The sequence below is a fragment of the Myxocyprinus asiaticus genome, chromosome 38 (assembly GCF_019703515.2).
Source record: "Myxocyprinus asiaticus isolate MX2 ecotype Aquarium Trade chromosome 38, UBuf_Myxa_2, whole genome shotgun sequence".
NCBI lineage: Eukaryota > Metazoa > Chordata > Actinopteri > Cypriniformes > Catostomidae > Myxocyprinus > Myxocyprinus asiaticus.
In genome coordinates, this window is record NC_059381.1 from 2,788,240 (window position 1) to 2,803,400 (window position 15,161).

At 38.5% G+C, this 15,161-nt stretch overlaps 1 protein-coding gene across 5 annotated transcripts in view; it reads left to right on the top strand.

The window, feature by feature from the left end:
- LOC127429237 (semaphorin-4D-like) overlaps window positions 1-15,161 on the top strand; it is an 83,932-nt gene that overhangs the window by 18,741 nt on the left and 50,030 nt on the right. For all 5 annotated transcript variants that reach the window (XM_051678139.1, XM_051678138.1, XM_051678135.1 and 2 more), the window contains exon 2: window positions 6,592-6,694. In XM_051678139.1, the coding sequence (XP_051534099.1) occupies window positions 6,657-6,694 (38 nt within the window). In that variant the 5' untranslated portion in view covers window positions 6,592-6,656. The remainder of the gene's footprint in view (window positions 1-6,591; window positions 6,695-15,161) is intronic.

The window sequence follows — 15,161 nt, forward strand, 5'->3', positions numbered from 1 at the left end:
TTTCTGAACACACAACACATCAAACATTGAGGCGGATGGGGTACAGCAGCAGAAGACCACTCCAGGTACCACTACTGTCAGCTTAGAACAGGAGCCTCAGTTTTCTGTTCTTGGCTGACAGAAGTTGAACCCATTGTGGTCTTCTGCTGTTGTAGCCCATCATCTTCAAGGTTCGATGTGTTGTGAATTCTGAGATGCTATTATTCTCACCACAATTGTACAGAGCGGTTATCTGGAGTTACCGTAGCCTCTCTGTCAGTTCGAACCAGTCTGGTCATTCTCTGTTGACCTCTCTGATCAACAAGGCGTTTCCGTCCGCAGAACTGCCTACTCACTGGATGTTTTTTGTTTTTGGCACCATTCGGAGTAAATTCTAGAGACTGTTGTGTGTGAAAATCCCAGAAATACTCAAACCAGCCCATCTGGCACCAACAATCATGCCACGGTCCAAATCACTGAGATCACATTTTTCCCCATTCTGATGGTTGATGTGAACGTTAATGAACATGAATTGAAGCTCCTGACCCATATCTGCATTATTTTATACATTACACTGCTGCAACAAGATTGGCTAATTAGATAATCGCATGAATATGTAGATGTACAGGAGTGCCTAATAAACTGGCCGGTGAGATATAGATCTATATATATATATATATATATTTGCATTTTTCTTAGGGGCTACTACTTACAAATCAAAAAGGGGAATGGAAAATGCACACAGCAGTCTCAGGAGGTTAAAAGCGAGTCCCACCTTACATTTATGTTGAGCTAAATATTGTTTTACTTGTAATTGTGTCAAATAACGGAAGTTAAATGCATTGTGAATGCTTTTTAATGTTGTCTATATGGATTTAATTAACTACTTAAATATTTTCAAACCACTTTCAAACATTAAATTGCAATAAAATTGCCCAATAAACTTTCTGGTAAATGTACAACATTGGATATTCACACATGCAACTGTGATGTCATTTGCCGGGAAGGTTTTTGGCCATGTGTATTAGGGCTGGGTATTGATACCGACTTCCCGATTTGATTCACAAGCCCTCGATTCGATTTCGATATCGATTCATATGGGTATATTTTAGTTATAATGTTCCTTTTGCTTAAATATGAAAGAAATTCTCTCCCAGGCAATGTTGTTAATTTTACAGGGGACCTTTTACTAGGTACATTACAAAAATATTAATTTTACTAATTACATTTTGTTTTTCATCATTTTGGTCACATTTTGGCTTTTTTTTGGGATTTAAGAATCGATATTGAGATTGTTCAAATGAAGATCGTGATGCATGGGAAAATTGATATTTCTATCCATTCTATCCTAGGGTTAATTTAATTAATTTTATTTATTTATTTATCACACATTTGCACATATACAGTGAAATTCTTTTTCAGAGTGCAGGGTCAGCTATGATACGGTGCCCCTGGAGCAGATAGGGTCAAGGGCCTTGCTCAAGGGCCCAACATCTTGGTGGTGCTGGGGCTTGAACCCCTGACCTTCTGAGCAGTAACCAGGAGCCTTAACCGCTGAGCCACCACTGCCACCTGTTTTCACATATCCCAGCCAAGCTGGGGTCAGAGTGCAGGGTCAGCCATGATACGGTGCCCCTGGAGCAGATAGGGTCAAGGGCCTTGCTCAAGGGCCCAACGGTGGCATCATGGCAGTGTTGGGGCTTGAACCCCTGACCATCTAGTCAGTAACCCAGAGCCTTAACCGCCAAGCCACCACTGCCCCTCGTTCCCGAAAGAGGCTAACTATTTAGTCATAAGTAACTAACTTGTTTCTGGAAATTGCCAGAGCTGATTCACCAGTATTTCCCAACAGGTCCTGTTCACAATGACCTTTAAATAGAAAAATTGCAACAATTGTCCAGAAAAGGTTGAAATGTGTGAAAGCCCCTATTGTCTGCAAATCAGTATTTAGAGACACTGGTTAAATGGGTTCTTTATAAACCTTTTTGGAATGTATTTTAAACAGAAGTTTTAAACGCAAACTTATCTGTGCTTTATAAATGAATTCCTTTCAATGTATATGGGACCTATTGGGGGATTTCAATTACAGTTCATGTTTTCCATCTGGTTTGAGATCTGTACTCCAGTTTAAGCACCTCAGGCTCCTGGAATCATTATTGTTGAGGAATTTCATACTCTCATTGGAAACTTTCCCCTTCAAACTCTTTCAACAATTGCTTCACTGGCCATATTGTGGAAATCCACAAAATTGGAACGTTTGTGTATCCTAAATGTTCCATTTCAAGCATATCATCATTACTGAAGAGATTTGACATATTTTGAAGAAACAAAAGCATGTTAAGCTCTGATTTTTAGTGGCCCGATGCATTTTTCGAGATTAATTTTTCCATTTACGCCCATCACGATTGGGTTATTAGCTTGCATTCTTCAGAGGTGAGAAGGATTTTGAGTCCGTATGGAAATCCAGCATTGTTTCCAAACCAGTGGTTCAAAGCGGACATGTTTGACACATGCAAATGAGCAGTTATGTAGCCAATTAATTATGTCAGAACAGATATCTCAATCACTCCCTGATGGACACAATTTGAAATGGGAATTATTATATATTTTTTAAATGTAGTTGTATATGAAGTGTGTGTGTGTTTGTGTTTTTTTCTTTTTTTGAGTGCAGACATGCATAAACCCTAATGAGCTGCGTTCAGTCAGACATCTAGCACACGTTTGTCTCCCCAGAGATCTTGAACGCTGTCTCCGAGTCAGGAGCCTCTAGGCGGTCTGGAGACGAGACCACGTCACAACTCGCATCTCAGATACCCCCTCTAAAGACTTCAAGAGGAATTTAAACCATTTAAACAGTTTAATACTGAAGTGTCGAAGTTAAAATACTGTCTATTTCCGTTTAATATGCAGAGACAACTATAAGTAAGCCATTCATAAGCTGATTCCCCTGATTTTGTCCTGCAAGCAAGCAAGCAAGCACATTGAATAACTTACGAAGCTAACAGTATACTTCAGTTTTAATCAGTTTTACAAAATTGGCCTGTTGAGTACAAATCTGTTTGTTTATAAAGTTCAACTAAAGTGTAATGGGTAAAACCAAATGGCAGTATAGCAAACCCTATTAAAACCTTGCTAAGTTTGCTCTATTTTTAACCAGAATTATTGAACACCATTTTTTCTTTTGTTTCCTGGTCTCTATTAATCTATATTTCACTAATGAACATGCTCATCCCTTTGCGCTTGTGAATTTGGCCAATATTCCTGTAGTTAATAAGATCCGATTCTCCTGCCCCCCTTGAGGCCACGTTCACTCTCCACATCGCTGGATTCCTCAACGCTTTCAATTCGTTCTGAGGGACTACACTGTCACCATGACAATGGAATCCCCCATCAAGCTGGCAGAAGCCCCTCTCCCCTTTAGTTCGGGGCTAATTTAGAGTGAGTCGGGTGTAGAGTTAGTCCTCTGCCGCTCACTAACAGTGTCTTTTGTTTGCTTGCACAGCCCTGTGTGTACTGTACTATTTGGATAAGTCTTAACACAGAGTTTAAGTTACTAAAATGTATCAAGGTTTGCACTAAAATATTCTGACTAGTAATAGTCAGATTTATTTGTCTGATTGACTGATTAACAGAATTGGTAATTCCACGTAGTGTCATTTAAACATCTACCAACAGTCTTGTCATGGATAGTTCCCATTTTCAGCGATTTTGAGTGCCTTTTTTCTTCTATTATTACATTTAGGGATGTCCCGATATATTCTAATTTTTTTAACGAGTACCAATCATTTATTTTCGGTACTCGCCGATACGATGCCTGTTTTGTTTTGTTTTTGTCTTAATTCTGTATCATCAGTTTATTTGGATTTTATCATCAAAATTGTGTTCAAATAAATGAATTAACACTTTAATCAAATGAAAATAGAGCAATTAATGTTCAACATAACATTTTATTAGTTTTATCAAAGTAAGTGCTCATATACAGAACCTCACAGCACAATCCAAAATACAATGCATCATTGGAGTTATTTTTGTCAAATAAAGTGCTGCGTAACAGCATCACAGATATGAGATATTGCTTAAATATAATACAGTTACTATTTATTTTTGTTATTATTAATAGTTGTAATAGCAATATTACTTAACAGTAGGGATGGGATGATATATCGAATATCAATATATCGCGAAACAAAAAAATGACAAAACCATATCGTGGCATAACTCGATATTTCAAAATTTGCAACATTGTTTTCTGTCCATGTGATCATAAATGAAATGACCTGTCAAACATCATAATCTCTCTATCGCTTGATTTTACCACTACTGCACTTTTTTCTACACTGTTTACAGGGTTCACACGAGGTCCTTAAAGTGCTTGAATTTGGCTTTTAGAAATGTAAGTACTGGAATACCTGGAAAATCGCCTTGTTTTGATGATAAGTGCTTCAAAGCGGATCATTTCCTCCGTGTAATGTGTGTCCATCAAAGAAGGTCGACTCCACTTTCATTGAATAATGTGTCTTAATATCCTCTCTGTTCTTTACAGTCAGATAAAAAAGTAAAAAGAAATATTAATTTTAATCTCTCGCAGCATGGATGCGCTAAAGAAACCGAGAGATTCTCGTTAATGTTCGCTGAACTGGAACACTGTGAGGCACTCATTAAACTCTTCAACGTGACAGTAACCTTTTTAGCGTTTCTTATACAAATGAATGTAAACTCAATGTTTTTACTTGTAAATTGTACACATTATTTCAAATAGTGATAGCTCATATCATTATTTTATATACAATTTCATGATATAATATTAATTAATAGAATGTAGAATTTCTTTATTTTTACATAGTTAAACTTTTATTATAATAATGAAATGTTTTATAATAATAAAAACAAATTATAAAAAAATAAATATGCACTTTCACATACTTTTTTCAGGACAGGTTCTGTTTGGTTCTGTTGCTTGTTTTGCACCTGATCAGCCTGAATGTAACCCACTATTTTTGAAAGCTTATTTGTTTGTGATCTTTTCTTGTACAGAAACTCTTATTATTTAAACTTTGAGCATTTCTACTGTGTATTAAAGAACTTTATTTTTATGTGAAATTAAAATTATTTTTATGTCAAATTATGTGCATTTTGCTCAAATATTTTTTCAAAAAATAAAAAAAAATTCTGTAATATTTTGTCATTTTAAGTGTTATTATATCGATTTGAGATTATATTTAATCGTGAAAACTCATATCGTATATATCGAACTGAAGCGAGAGATAACCGTATCGTCCCATCCCTAATAAACAGTAGTGATATATTTCTGTCATGCTTTTTTACCATTTAAATTTAACTTTTATTTTGGTGGAAACTGTTATTTTATTTTGTTTCTGTGTTTTGACAGGTCGTTATGTGACCCAATGTGAATATTAAATCACAAAAGGCTGCTATTGAATTAAATAAATATGTAGGCTGTATATGCCTAGCGCTACAAAGTAAATTAGCGCTCTGCTCGCGTTTTGGCTGTTCGTTTACACGACAACGGCGTTTTGGGGCCTGAAAATGCAAACTTTTGAAAACGGGTTTCAAAGTGCAAGTTTTTGAAAACAATGCCATTATCGTCTCCGTGTAAACATACAAAAACGTGAATTTGTTAAAACGATGACATCATGCGCACGCTGGATTTTTCTCCCCTTTTCTCCCCAATTTGGAATGCCCAATTCCCAAAGTGCTCTAGGTCCTCATGGTGACGTAGTGACTCACCTTAATCTGGGTGGCGGAGGACGAATCTCAGTTGCCTCCGAGTCTGAGACCGTCAATCCGCGCATCTTATCACGTGGCTTATTGAGCGCGTTACCGCGGAGACCTAGCACTTGTGGAGGCTTCACGTTATTCCCTGTGGCATCCACGCACAACTCACCACGCACCCCACTGAGAGCGAGAACCACATTATAGCGACCACGAGTAGTTTAACCCAACGTGACTCTACCCACCCTAGCAACCGGGCCAATTGGTTGCTTAGGAAGCCTGACTGGAGTCACTCAGCATGCCCTGCAGAATCCAGGTGTGGTAGACAGCGTCTTTGCTTGCTGAGCTACCCAGCCCCCCCCCCCCGCAATGAGGTTTCTAATACAATTGCTGAAAGAGTGACAGTAAATTTGGCATCTTTCTCTTTTCTGACTGTCGTAATCCACAACTCTGTTTTTTTTCTTTTGGAAAGCTGTGAAAGCGTAATAGTGGATTTTTTTTTGTTTTGCTGTGGGAGCAAATGGGCAAGCAAAAATTATATTTGTGTTCTCCCATTCACTGCTATATAAGTTTAACCTGCTATCGTTCACTTCCAAACCCGGATTTGTGAACAGGGTTGATAGTGTATACTATGTATTCTGAGATGATAGCTGGACTGGTAATTCACTTGCTGAATTAAACATGCACATATTGAGGCCATTTGACAACAATTTAGCATACTACTGTTTTAAACCTTGTTGCATACTGTTTCACGTATTATTTTTACACAATAATAAACACTACAAAGTCCAGTACACTAGTATTCTGAACACAACCATTGTGATGCAAGTTCAAGTACTCCCCCCTCCTAATGTAAAACTCCTTGTGCCCTCTCCACAGATCTGTGAAGAACTCTCTGCTCCATCTTCAGCTGTCTGAGACGTGAGCTTCAGAAAGGATCTTTAATGAATAATTTTTCGCAGCTCGATGCCATGGCGTTCAAGTAAGCATTTGTTCCACGTCTTCTATCTGCATTTATATGAAGAATGCATTCTCTGTGTTTTCCTGTATGATCTCAGACCCTATCATCAGGTTAGCAGGGCCACGATTACGTGTTCAGGCCTGGGACAGCACGCTGGAAAACACTGGCATATAAAGGGTCTTTTCTCAGAGGGCCCCTTGGAGATGTATGGCATTTGCATGGAAGCTGATTTGCATTCCATCTTGGCCGAGTTGAGATTTCTGTTGGTGGATGTTTGTTGGCTGTGCTTTTGTTTTTCCGTTTGGCTGAAATACCCAGTTTTCGTTCTCTCTTTCTCTCTCCTGCTTGCCTTTGCCTGTTGGATATTTCCTGCTGACACCGTTTTGAAAGAATGCTAAACAAAGTCATGGTAACAGGGTTGACATTTTAAGAAATTGACAGTGTTACAGTAAATTGCATTTTGCCATCTCAAGAAGGCACTCCATCTTTAATGCCTTCAGAAAGAATGTAAATGGGTTGACTGTAACAGGGTTGAAAGTTTTATATGTTAGTTGGCCATTACTAGCCTTGTGCTTGTGTTGTCAATTTAATGCAGATAATTCTACAGATATCCAGATTTCAGTAGTCCGTTGTTGGCTAAACAAATTCATAACAGGGTTGATAATTTAATAAATTGGCAGATAATGAATTGCATTGTGCCATCTCAAGCTAATTTAATAATATATATGTATTTTGGAGTATATCTGCCTTTGGAATGAAAGTAACAGGGTTGACAGTTTAACAAGTTATTTAGCCATTATTTAGTCTTTTGCTTTTTGAGAATTTAATGCAGATATTTCTACAGATATCCAGTTTTCAAAAATCGATAGTTTGCTTAAAAAATGTATAGTAACAGGGTTGATAATTTGATAAATTGATTGTTAATGCATTGCATTGTGCCATCTTAAACTAAATGAATATATATGAATATATTTAGCGGTATAGCTAGGCCTTCATAAGGGAAGGAATAGCGTTGATGTTAACAGGGTTGATCATTCTGTTATTTAGCCATTACTGACCTTGTGCTTGTTGAGAATTTAATGCTGATATTTCCACAGATATACAGTTTTAAAAAATCAATAGTTTGCTAAACCAAGGCGTGGTAACAGGGCTGATGATTTAATATATCGACAGTTAATACATTGTTTTTGTGCCATCTTAAGCTAGATTAATAAATATGAATATATTTAGTGGTATAGCTAGGCCTTCATAATGGAAGAAACAGCGTTAATGGTAACAGGGTTGATAGTTTTATGTTATTTAGCCATTACTGGCCTTGTGCTTGTTGAGAATTTAATACTGATATTTCTACAGATATCCAGTTTTCAAAACTCTACTGTTTGCTAAACCAAGGTGTGGTAACAGGGCTGATGATTTAATATATCGACAGTTAATACATTGTTTTTGTGCCATCTTAAGCTAGATTAATAAATGTGAATATACAGTTGTGCTCAGAAGTTTGCATACCCTGGCAGAAATTGTGAAATTTTGGCATTGATTTTGAAAATATGACTGATCATGCAAAAAAAAAAAAAAAAAAAAGTCTGTTATTTAAAGGTAGTGATCATATGAAGCCATTTATCATCACATAGTTGTTTGGCTCCTTTTTAAATCATAATGATAACAGAAATCACCCAAATGGCCCTGATCAAAAGTTTACATACCCTTGAATGTTTGGCCATGTTACAGACACACAAGGTGACACACACAGGTTTAAATGGCAATTAAAGGTTAATTTCCCACACCTGTGGCTTTTAAAATTGCAATTAGTGTCTGTGTATAAATAGTCAATGAGTTTGTTAGCTCTCACGTGGATGCACTGAGCAGGCTAGATACTGAGCCATGGGGAGCAGAAAAGAACTGTCAAAAGACCTGCGTAACAAGGTAATGGAACTTTATAAAGATGGAAAAGGATATAAAAAGATATCCAAAGCCTTGAAAATGCCAGTGAGTACTGTTCAATCACTTATTAAGAAGTGGAAAATTCTGGGATCTCTTGATACCAAGCCAAGGTCAGGTAGCCCAAGAAAGATTTCAGCCACAACTGCCAGAAGAATTGTTCGGGATACAAAGAAAACCCCACAGGTAACCTCAGGAGAAATACAGGCTGCTCTGGAAAAAGATGGTGTGGTTGTTTCAAGGAGCACAATATGATGATACTTGAACAAAAATGAGCTGCATGGTCGAGTTGCCAGTGCCACAAAAAAGCCCGGTTACAATATGCCCGACAACACCTTGACACGCCTCACAGCTTCTGGCACACTGTAATTTAGAGTGACGAGACCAAAATAGAGCATTATGGTCACAAGCATAAGCACTATGTTTGGAGAGGGGTCAACAAGGCCTATAGTGAAAAGAATACCATCCCCACTGTGAAGCATGGTGGTGGCTCACTGATGTTTTGGGGGTGTTTGAGCTCTAAAGGCACGGGGAATCTTGTGAAAATTGATGGCAAGATGAATGCAGCATGTTATCAGAAAATACTGGCAGACAATTTGCATTCTTCTGCACGAAAGCTGCGCATGGGACGCTCTTGGACTTTCCAGCATGACAATGACCCTAAGCACAAGGCCAAGTTGACCCTCCAGTGGTTACACCAGAAAAAGGTGAAGGTTCTGGAGTGGCCATCACAGTCTCCTGACCTTAATATCATCGAGCCACTCTGGGGAGATCTCAAACGTGCGGTTCATGCAAGACGACCAAAGACTTTGCATGACCTGGAGGCATTTTGCCAAGACGAATGGGCTGCTATACCACCTGATAGGTTGATAGTTTTATGTTATTTAGCCATTACTGGCCTTGTGCTTGTTGAGAATTTAATGCTGATATTTCTACAGATATCCAGTTTTCAAAACTGTTCCTGTTTGCTAAACCAAGGCACGGTAACAGGGTTGATAATTTAATATATCGACAGTTAATACATTGTTTTTGTGCCATCTTAAGCTAGATGAATAAATATGAATATATTTTGTGGTTAAACAATTATGGCAGAAATAGTTGTTGCAAAGATCAAAGGCATCCTAGCAACCAGCACAGGCAGCTGATCGGAGGCCCCGATTTATCCGTCCATTGTACCGCCGGTTTTGTAGCGCAGTTGTTTGTGTGGAGGAATGATAGATTTACTGCCGAAAAGTTGTAAAGAAAACACAGAGAAAGAGAATGAGATGGTGTCTGTCATTGGGTCTGGAACAAAGATCCCCTCTACCCAACTACTTTACGTTCATGTCTGTCTGAATACACATCTTCCTCCCTTTCTATGTCTCTCTCACTTTCTCTCCCTCTTACATCTTGAGTTAATATTGACAGAGAGATTTTTTGGAAGACTGTAATGGTCTGCTCAATATTGTTCAAAAAATGCCCTTCACTTCATGTTTAGACAGTCTTCACATTATTTAAAGGGGTGTCCTCATGTCATTCCAAACTTATATGACTTTCTTTCTTCGGTGGAGATTTTTGGCAGAATGTTTATGCTGCTTTTTTTCATACAACGAAAGGATATTGTGGCCCTAGGGGCTCTTAAGCTCCAAAAGGAGAAAAAAGCACTGTAAATGTACCATAGAAATAGTCCATATGACACTATATTCCAAGACTTCTGAAGACATACACTGGTGGCCAAACGTTTGGAATAATGTACAGATTTTGCTGTTTTGGAAAGAAATTGGTACTTTAATTCACCAAAGTGGCATTCAACTGATCACAAAGTATAGTCAAGACATTACTGATGTAAAAAACAGCACCATCACTATTTGAAAAAAGTCATTTTTGATCAAATCTAGACAGCAGCCATCACTCCAACACCTTATCCTTGAGTAATCATGCTAAATTGATCATTTGGTACTAGAAAATCACTTGCCATTATATCAAACACAGCTGAAAGATATTTGGTTCATTAAATGAAGCTTAACATTGTCTTTGTGTTTGTTTTTGAGTTGCCACAGTATGCAATAGACTGGCATGTCTTAAGGTCAATATTAGGTCAAAAATGGCAAAAAAGAAACAGCTTTCTCTAGAAACTCATCAGTCAATCGTTGTTTTGTGGAATGAAGGCTATACAATGCTTGAAATTGCCAAAAAACTGAAAATTTCATACAAAGGTGTACACTACAGTCTTCAAAGACAAAGGACAACTGGCTCTAACAAGGACAGAAAGAGATGTGGAAGACCAGATGTACAACTAAACAAGAGGATAAGTACATCAGAGTCTCTAATTTGAGAAATAGACGCCTCGCATGTCCTCAGCTGACAGCTTCATTGAATTCTACCCGCTCAACACCAGTTTCATGTACAACAGTAAAGAGAAGACTCAGGGGTGCAGGTCTTATGGGAAGAATTGCAAAGAAAAAGACACTTTTGAAACAGAAAAACAAAAAGAAAAGGTTCGAGTGGGCAAATAAACACAGACATTGGACAACAGATAATTGGAAAAGAGTGTTATGGATCTTAACCCCATTGAGCATTTGTGGGATCAGCTAGACTGTAAGGTGCGTGAGAAGTGCCCGACAAGACAGTCACATCTATGGCAAGTGCTACAGGAAGTGTGGGGTGAAATGTCACCTGAGTATCTGGACAAACTGACAGCTAGAATAACAAGGATCTGCAAAGCTGTCATTGCTGCACGTGGAGGATTTTTTGATGAGAACTCTTGAAGTAGTTTAAGTTCTGAAAAAAAAAATTCAGTAATTTTTCACGTTATTAATGTCCTGACTATACATTATGATCAGTTGAATGCCACAATTTCTTTCCATAAGAGCAAAATCTGTACATTATTCCACTGTACACCATTTTTCATAAGACGGCGAATGTGAACTTGATTTGCCGATGTATAAAACATTTCTTTTATTTTTTACTTTTTTCACCCAATTTGGAATGCCCAATTCCCAATGTGCTTTTAAGTCCTCGTGGTCACGTAGTGATTCGCCTCAATCTGGGTGGTGGAGGACGAATCCCAGCTGCCTCCGCGTCTGAGACCGCCAACCCGTGCATCTTGTCATGTGGCTTGTTGAGCGCGTTGCCACGGAGACATAGCGCGTGCGGAGTCTTCACGCCATCCACTGCAGCATCCACGCTCAACTCACAACGCACCCCACCGAGAACTAACCACATTATAGCGACCGCGAGGAGGTTACCCCATGTGACTCTACCCTCCCTAGCAACCGGGCCATTTTGGTTGCTTGGGAGACCTGGCTGGAGTCACTCAGCACACCCTGGATTCAAAGTCGTGAACTCCAGGGGTGGTAACCAGCATCTTTTACCACTGAGCTACCCAGGCCCCGTACGATACCAATATTGGTATTTTGCCACTAACCTTAATTTGTCATTAGATTATTGTTTTACTTATGAATGCTTAAAGCCTTTTAGGGTTTAGTAATCATGCAAGGCTATTTTGCAATTATAATCTAAATTAATTCAATCATGCAGCATTAATGGAGCTTTTCCAAAGAGTGTGACTTTATTATATATAAACTATCGGTTTTTCATATCGGCGTTTTCATGCTTATTACCAATATGCCAACGGTATTAATTTGGTCAATAACTGGATGATAAATATTGGTGGCCGATACATCAGCGCATCCCTAATTTTATCTGCTTTTCAACTTGAGGTTCTTTTTATGTTTATGCTAACACTGAAATTGCGAGTGATATTGCAGATATTTCCACTGCTACACAGCACATAAATTAATCAAAATCCGCTGTTTGCCAGTGAGTTATTGAAACGATATGGATTCAACTTTATTAGGCATAAGTTGTAGACCAGAAAATAAGATCTAATTCAGTAAAATGAGATTTTCTCTCTCTTATCCAGACACACTGAGCACTGTTTACATCACCATTCTTCTATAAATGCCTCTTCCTGTATCTCCTGCCCTCATCTAATGCCCTCTCTGTTGTGGACGGATGTCAAACTCCAGTTACACTGACAGCTCTGATCAGCATATGAACAGTGTGAGATCACATGACCTGGAGATGATTTAGATGGATTTCTAAGGTCGAGATCCTCTGACCTGTCTATTATGCAGCCACAACGGCTCTTGATTCACTCAAAATGAATGAGAAACCGTCTGCTGAATGCAATGTGAGTAATTCGTTTGCAAATATTCATTGCCATCTCAAGTTACTCTTCATTAGTCGAATATGCAATCAAGGCGAAGATAATAAACAACATTTGTTGCATTGTCAAATGGCTAATAAAGCGTTTAAAGAATAGTTTGGCTAAAAATGAAAATTTTGTCATGTATTCACCCTCATGTCGTTCCAAACCTGTATTACTTTCACTGACAAAAGATGTTTTGGAAAATGTTTAAGACCATGTGCTGTAAAGCTCCAAAAAGGACTAAAAAGCACAAGAAAAGTACCATGGAAGTATCATAAAAGTAGTCTATATGACTTGTCTGTTATAATCCAAGTCTTCTGCAGCCATATGATAGCTTTATGTGAGGAACAGACTGAAATTTAAGTTGTTATTCACTGAAAATAGTCCTGTCTACTTTCGTTATGTTGCAAAAAGCAGCATAAACATTCTTGAAAACACCAAATCGTTTGTTCTCCGATCACCACATTAACAATTGAAAATTCGTCTCTTTGTTCGTTAATAGAAATCCTCCATTATTAAGAGGGTAACCTGTGACATCTTAACTTCCTCTTCCTCTGTTGGAGTGAGGAGAGGGGCTGTTGGGAGCATGACTGACAGCTCTCACTGCATGAGGCGTGCCGGATGTTGATGCGGACGCCTTTTGTACGAGACGTCTGTGGTTTTCTCTCTCTGTAGAAAGATGTTACCTTTGACTCGTAGGACATCAATTTTAGGCTGTCAGTGATCTGACAAGATGTCGGAGTGTGAGATGTAGACGTCTGCCACAGCGATGAGGGGTGTGTGTGTTTTGTGGGAGTGGTCTGAAAGTGAACTAGAGATATTGAGAATGTTTGTGTGTGTCTGTGTTGGGTAGCTACTTCGAAAAGGGACAGCTACAAGCTCATAATTTTAAGATGAAACGTTCGCAACCCATTTTAATTCCATAAAGTGACGTATTTCCATGTGAAAAATGTGAAGAAATGTTTGCCGGAATGTAATTGTATTCATGAGGAATCGATTGGATGGTGAACATTGGTCTCTACATGACAAGTAGTTGAAAAATAAGAGGTCTTATGACATCAGCCGAAAAGAACATTTGTTATTACATTTTGATAATTATGAGGACAACTTTTCTTTTATTTGGAATAATGTGCACCGATTCTTTCAGGAATATGAATTCAGAAGGTAAGTAGGGTCAATTTGGATTTCATGTTGACTTTAAAGTAAAGTACAGTCTGGCTACCCTTTTTTCTACTAACTACATTAAAGTGAATTTTCTCCCCAATTTGGAATGCCCAATTCCCAATGCACTCTAAGTCCTCATGGTGGCGTCAATCCGGGTGGCAGAGGACGAATCTCAGTTGCCTCCGCGTCCGAGACCGTCAATCCACACATCTTATCACGTGGCTTGTTAAGCGCCGTTACCGCGGAGATGTAGTGCGTGTGGAGGCTTCACACTATTCTCTGCGGCATCCACGCACAGCTCACCATGCTCCCCACCGAGAACGAGAACCACATTATAGCAACCATGAGGATGTTACCCCATGTGACTCTACCCTCCCTAGCAACCGGGCCAAAGTGGTTGCTTGGGAGACCTGGCTGGAGTCACTCAGCACGCCCTGGATTTGAACTTGCGTCTCCAGGGGTGGTAGTCAGCGTCTTTACTCGCTGAGCTACACAGACCCCCACATTAAAGTTATTTAAAGAAATGTTCCAAGTTCAATACAAGTTAAGCTCAATCGACAGCATTTGTGGCATAATGTTGATTTCCACAAAATATAATTTTGACTATAGAAAAAGAAAAGCATCGATCACTGTAACAGTGAGGAACTTACAATGGAAGTTCATGGGGTCAGTAAATAACCCCTAAAATACACAATGTTTAAAAAGTGTAGTCACAAGACATAAACAATATACATGTTAACGTGATTTTGGTGTGATAAAATCGTTTACTAACCTTTTCTGTGTAAAGTTATATCAGGGTTCCCACGTGTCCTGGAAAACATGGAGTTTTGCAAAGCAGTTTTCCAGTCATGGAAAATTAGAAAAATACCTAAATGTCCTGGAAAATATTTTAGTATGATTGAACTGTTTGTCTGTGTTGCTAACAAGGTTTTTGTAACATGTTCAAAAAGACGGTAACGATCGGGACTCAATATATTCAAATACACATTCGTATCATTTTGTCACTGCCGTCGACTGCACATTGTGAAACAATGTTAACGGTTAACTGTCATGGACGAATCCCTGTCATATACTTTCTCTGCTCATCTGCTGTCATCTCTGCTTTTCTCCAACAAAATAGTTTTGATGTAGTGCAAAATGTGATTTTTTCTGTTCCAACATTGCTGTTGTGTTAACCACAAAAACATTTTAGTA